Raw genomic sequence first — 6450 nt, 5'->3', positions numbered from 1 at the left:
AAGAGTTTGACGCGAATAAAAACTATGTCGACGAAAGAGTTTGACGCAGAGGACTTGTGTGAGTAAAAAACGATCTTTGTGTTGAAATTGTGAGAAACAACAAATCAGAAAACCTATACATCAGGCAACATTGTTATTGTGAAAAAGTTCTTAAGAAATTCTGTTAGAATTGGTCCAAAGTTGTGTCCTCCTTTGGCACAACACTTCAAGCTATCATTCGAAAATTCTCCTAAGAAAACAAACCTTTGTGTCTACAGTGTCCTATTCTCGAGCAGTGGAAAGTCAAATTTACCTAATGGTTTCTATAAGACCTGATTTGCCCTATGCACCAAGAAAATAATTTAGCAATGAAAGATCGACCAAAAAGATTCAGTGGATAAACTAGGTAGTTCATCGACTTTCTTTGTCACCAAAAACCTCAATATATGGGACCAGTAAGTTTTTGTTTCCCTTTCTTGTTTTTAAAAAAATACATGCTTGTGAGTAAATGAAAGAATAGAGAGAAACAATCGATGAATTTTCTATCTAAATTCTAAATAAAAGAATTTTCTAGTTTGAGCTCGTATAGGAGAATTGCCTAGAACTCGAACCACTTCCACACTTCCAAGTAGGCAGGTACCATGACTTCAGTCGCTCGTATCAGATTGATCTCAAACAACATATCTATAAGTCACATATCTTCCTGCAGTTTCACTTGGTCGAATGATTTTCACTACTTGTCCACGCTTCATCCCATAATATCTAGCAATTGGATCGGTAACTTGTATGCGAGGTAGCTGAGACAAAATACAAAATCACATTAAGAACTAACAGATAGACATTTCTATCGTATCCAAGAGTATTAGAGCCAGTTTTCACACATCTCGACTATCCTAACAAAATGATCGTCTAACCCTACTATATTTGATTGGCAATATAACTTGTAAGATATTAAATCTAGGTGATCATATCATAGCTTGAACTTATTTACATAGCCATTATTCACCACGAGCCAATCTACCGAGGTTATCACAACATATTTATGGAAGATAAATTCTCACAACATTCGTGTATTTGAAGAAAATAAGATCAAATAAAATGAAACTCACTTGTGTTTCTTTCACCGTATACCTCTCCAACAACGTCTTCTTCTCTTCATTTGTCAGCAACTGGTGCTCGGGAATGAGAACGTGATCTTTAATGTTGACCATCAATTCTGCTTCCTGCATCAGAAAGTGAAAGAGAGGTAAATACTATATTCTTATATTCTGTCCGACATTAAAAGACTCTGGAAACTATTTAGATATTTAGCTTTTACCTGGAAAACCTCCAAATGGAATTGAGAAGATATTTCGCCAACCTTAGTACGAGCAAAGGGGGTCAAATTCTGTTGGACAACCAATAATGCTCTAGAGACATTCTCTGATTTCATACGATTGACATAAGTTTGCACCGTCTTAATACCAACCTTTGGCTCTTCAGGAAAGAAAATATATATCTGTGTAAAAGAATCATAAATAAGAGGAGGGGAACAAATAACAAATAACCTGTACATCCCTATAACCATCCTTTATATAAATTTGGGATATATTTGTCAAACAATATTAATTACTACTCAATGATCGTTAGTTAAGTATTTTCAATGTCAAAGTACGCGAGAATGGCTCAAATAGAAACTTTCCCTGAGAAAATTAACTGCAACATTTTCTCAAGGTAAAGTTTAAACATGTTCAAATACACAACTAATTGCATGAGTCATTGAGACGCCATTTTATAACCATATGGTTTTCGATTCATGAAAATTAAGCTTGTAAATACCTCCACCTATTGGTTTTGTTATATAGTTATTTATAAAATCTAAGCCAAGTTTTAAAAACTAAAGAAAAGTAGTATTTAAAAACTTTTTTTTATTGAAGTTGCTAAGTTATCAATGTTTACTTAAGAAAATGAAAATGATGGTAAATAAGTTGGGAGACAGGAAACACAATTTTAAGAAACTAAAGCCGAAAACTAAGACCCCGTTTGGTAACTATTTCGTTTTTTATCTTTAATTTTTTAAAATTAAACCTATTTCCACCTCATTTCTTACAATGATTTGTATCTTTCTCAAGTACAATGGTTGAATTTTTAGCCAAATTCCAAAGAAAACAAGTTTTTAAAAGTTAGTTATTTTAGTTTTCAAAATTTGATTTAGTTTTTTAAAGGATTGGTAAAAAAAAGATAAGAAATTGGAGATGGGTGTAATATCTATAGGCTTGATTTTCAAAAACAAAATGACTACCAAACAGAACCTAAATAGTTATCAAAAGGAGGTTAAATAAATGATATTATCATTCTATAGCATGAGAATATACCTGCTCAGAGCTATTATTTCTCTTGGATTTATTGATAACAAGATCTTCTCTTTTCATGCTCTCACCAAACTTATACTTAAATTGTTCTCTTGACATAGCAAGCTCAGAGTCTCCAACAAAGTAGCCTCTATCTTTCAACATCTGCAACACAGTTTTTCGGACTCTAAATAATTTGGTGATCTCTTCCTCTGACAACACCATCTCTTTCAGCCTAAAAACGTTTTCAAGAAATTCACAACTCAATCATTATTCTCAACAAGATGCACATAGAAGAGTATAAAACCCAATTCCCAGACCAAAAACAGGGGTAAAAGGGGAAAAAAACGAAGGGTTTTTTGTAGGGGTGGTCTCATTTGAGAGGTCCAAATGAAAAATGGCCTCCTGTAGAGAAAGTAATGGAAATTGACATTCTGACAATACGAATTTACTCGATCCTTGATGGCTGGTCACACATTCCTCGATGCACGGTCACTCGATACCCAACTTCATGGTCACTCGATATGGCTGCAATCGACAAATGTATACTCGATCATATCAACGTCATACTCAATGCTCGATTATTTTGAATTCAAAACCAGTTTGAAGGCGTTGAAGTCCATTATTTCACCACTTCCCACGAGCTCAGGCTGTTCTCTCTATTCATCCGAATGTATATCCTTCGACGACAACACCTCTATACTCGAAACTCCACTATCTCTGCATGAGGTAACATTCTTCGCCTTGTTTGTAGTTTAACTCGACTATCATCAGGTAACATTCTTCTCGGTTTTTGTATCGAGTTTGTTTCGTTTCAATTTTCAAATTTTTGTTATTTTGAACCGTCTGGAGTTTAGGGTTTGAGTTGGATAATGCATGAAGGTGGAAAATCAAATCGAATGCTTGACAATCAACCATCTTGTCACTTATGTAGCATGTATCAGGTATCAAGAAATCGAGTATCTTGTATCGTGCATCGTGTATCAAGTATTGAACAAAATTCTTATGTTTTCCTGTTTTTTGTTATTTTATGCAGTATGGCTAGACAATTCAAGATTTTTTCCCATGATCATTTCCCAGGCCAAGCAACCAGCCTATCCTCTCATATTGGAACGGCTAACAAGATTGTGAAAGAGAAGTTTACTCCCACTAAGCTTGCACTCTTCAGGAAGACTGTATTTGGTCGATTTGTAAACATGGATATTATCTTCAACAGTCCATTGGTCTACTACATTCTATTGAGAAAAGATGACATTGGTCTACTACACTGAATTGGCTATGAATTGGCTATGATGGGAAGGGAGAAGACGAGGGCCAATTCAGTGTAGTAGACCAATGTCATCTTCACAGCATCCATATCATTATCAAACTCCATCTCCTTGTACATTGTCTCTAAGGTACCAATATGGATGTCCCCTGCGAAGTCATTCCCCAAGTACCTATTAGGTAGAGATTCAGTTCCTTCAGCCCTCCTCACAACTATTGGATTGGGTGACCGCCACAATCCCGTCACCAATAGGAAGTCTTCTTTGGTGAATGTTACAACAGTATCATTCAACTCGAAAGTCATTGAATCCTTCCTATGGTCTTCAACCTCCCTCGATAGAATGTAGTGGACCAATGGACTGTTGAAGATATTGTCCATGTCAGACAAGCTGAGTGGGAGTAAGCTTCTCTTTCACAATCTTGTTAGCTACCCCAATGTGAAAGGATAGGCTGGTCGCTTGGCCTAGGAAACAATCATTGGGAGGAATCTTGAATTGTCTAGCCATACTGCATAGAATAACAAAAAACAGAGAAAAATAATAATTCTGTTCAATATTCGATACACGATGTACGATACAGGATACTCGCTTTCTCAATACCCGATACATGCTACATGGTATCCCTTACTTGCTACATTACAAGTGACTAGATGGTCGATTGTCGAGCATTTGGTTTAATTTTCCACCTTCATGCATTATCCAACTCAAACCCTAAACTCCAGGTGGTCCAAAATAACAAAAATTTGAAAACTGAAACGAAACAAACTCGAAGTCCAGCCAAACATGCAAGATATGAAAACAGAAATGAAAATCGTGTCGGTCGAGTATCAAGCAACATGAAAACGCATATCGAGGAACATGATCCCAAGGAACATGATAACGAGATAGTCGAGTTTTGAGTGAATGATGCCAAAATACAAAAAACGAGAAGAATGTTACCTGATAATAGTCGAGTTAAACTACAAACAAGAAGAAGAATGTTACTTGATGCAGAGATAGTGGAGTTTCGAGTGTAAAGGTGTTGCCGTCGAAGGATATACAAACAAGGAACGTGTGGCGAGCCATCGAGGAACGTGTGACGAGCCATCGAGATCGAGTAAATTCGTATTGGTTGCATCTCAAGGGCGATGGGGTAAAATCACATGCTATAAGCAGCCCTTTTTCATTTGGGCCTCCCAAATGAGGCCATCCGTACAAAAAAAAAAACCATGAAGAAGAAAGATAAAATATATTAACATTTTCCTCAACTCCATTAATCCTAAACCATATGGCAATATCAAAGCCAAATAAAAGGGAATCATCAAATCCCAGACATTCAACATAGACATCAAGTTGAGACAAACCAATTTCCAGAAATGCAGACATTCGTGATTTAGTGATTTACATATTAATCATTCCAAAGGGTATTGATTCACTCTTGGTAGAAGGGGGGAAATCCACCCTAAACCATAATCCAGGCAACAATAGGAAAAAAAATCACCCTCATGAAAGAAATATCGACAAAATCACAGACCGAAAAACGAGAGTGATACTGGTTTCTATGAGGAAAAAGTATCGAAAGAACCTGATTAAGAAGGAGATTCTCGTTAAATTGATACCTCGTAAGAAAGAAATCTTCGTTTCAGAACCAAGTATTTCCGTTTACGTCTTCCCCACGTTGTGGCACCCTTAAAATCACTCTGCTTTTGAAAAATAACTTTATAAACACTTTTTTCTTCTTTTGAGAAAAGTCACTGTGAATTAAACCCAAACCCAGCCAAGAAAAACCACCCGAACAAAAAACCCACACGCATCCAAATCAACAAAAGAAGAGGAACCCAACACGTATTTACAAATCAAAACCAACAAGAACAAACAGGAAACCCATATGAAATACAATAATGAGGATAAGATCTAAAAGGGGCTGAACAAATGATATCTAAAAATAACAAAAAAAAAAAAAAAAAAAAAAAAACCCTATAATCCCAAAACAAAGAACTGGGTATGGAAAGGATTGAGGGTTTATAGAAAGGAAAATCAAGTTGAGGAATATAAAAGAGAGAGATAAAAGAGGAAAAGAATACTAGAGACTACGACCAGCGGCGGACGGCGACAGCAGCAGCGTTAAACGACGGAGAATGTGAACGGCTGAACGACTGTGAGAATGCTGAATGGAACCCTAAGCTAATTATTACTGGATCGGTTGACCCAATGAACCGTTCGGTTCGATTTGATTTTGGTCATATTACGAGAAAACTGAATAAACCAGATCGATTCGGTTTGGACTTCCAGTTTAGTTTGGTTTTTTAGACCCCTAATAAACAGTTATTCCAACTCTAAAATTCTGGTTTTATTATCTATTTTCTATCAATATTTTCAAAAATCAATTTTTTTAAAACTAAAAAAAACTAATTTTTAAGAACTTTTTTTCGAATTTGATTAAGAATTCAACTTTTTTTACTTAAAAATATGAACAATCATATCTATACTACTTACTATGAACTAGAAGAAACTTTACTTATCAAATTAGAAGAAACTTTTGATTTTCTATTTTGATCAAATACTTGGTAATTTCACGTTAAATCATTAAATCAACTTTTTCCTATTGAATTATTAAATCAATTATTGGTAACTAATCAAATAATTTCTTTAAAATAAATAAAAAAAAAAGGCTTTACAAAAAACTTAAATTCCTAGATAATAAGACTAATTAAATTTAATTAAAATCTAATTAGTTGTAATTCAATATACATTTTCAACAAATAAAGTCAAATGATATGTATTACATACTAGTTAAAAGACTGTGTGATGCACGTTAAATTTTGTTAGAAATGTAAATTTTCATGGTAGAATTTGAATTTTAAATGAATGAATAAATATATATATATACATACATA

At 34.7% G+C, this 6450-nt stretch overlaps 1 protein-coding gene across 7 annotated transcripts; it reads right to left on the bottom strand.

Annotated features, from left to right (window-relative positions):
- Positions 1-368: 368 nt before the first annotated feature.
- LOC120083535 (DNA-directed RNA polymerases II and IV subunit 5A-like) lies at positions 369-5757 on the bottom strand. 7 transcript variants are annotated; one of them, XM_090315998.1, is made up of 6 exons: positions 5638-5713; positions 5173-5253; positions 2334-2544; positions 1298-1477; positions 1089-1202; positions 369-776 (listed from the first exon to the last, which is right to left on the bottom strand). In XM_090315998.1, the coding sequence occupies exons 3-6, from the start codon at positions 2532-2534 to the stop codon at positions 651-653; spliced, it is 621 nt and encodes a 206-aa protein (XP_090172124.1). In that variant the 5' UTR covers positions 2535-2544; positions 5173-5253; positions 5638-5713; the 3' UTR covers positions 369-650. The 7 variants fall into 7 exon arrangements, with proteins under 7 accessions (XP_090172124.1, XP_038895256.1, XP_038895259.1 ...); XM_039039328.2 differs by having other exon boundaries at positions 5651-5708; XM_039039331.2 differs by lacking the exon at positions 5173-5253 and having other exon boundaries at positions 5651-5757.
- Positions 5758-6450: the final 693 nt, after the last annotated feature.

The sequence above is a fragment of the Benincasa hispida genome, chromosome 8 (genome assembly GCF_027475165.1).
Source record: "Benincasa hispida cultivar pf3 chromosome 8, pf3_genome.v1.1, whole genome shotgun sequence".
In the NCBI taxonomy this organism is placed as follows: domain Eukaryota; kingdom Viridiplantae; phylum Streptophyta; class Magnoliopsida; order Cucurbitales; family Cucurbitaceae; genus Benincasa; species Benincasa hispida.
This window is presented reverse-complemented; position numbering and strand designations above follow the sequence as displayed.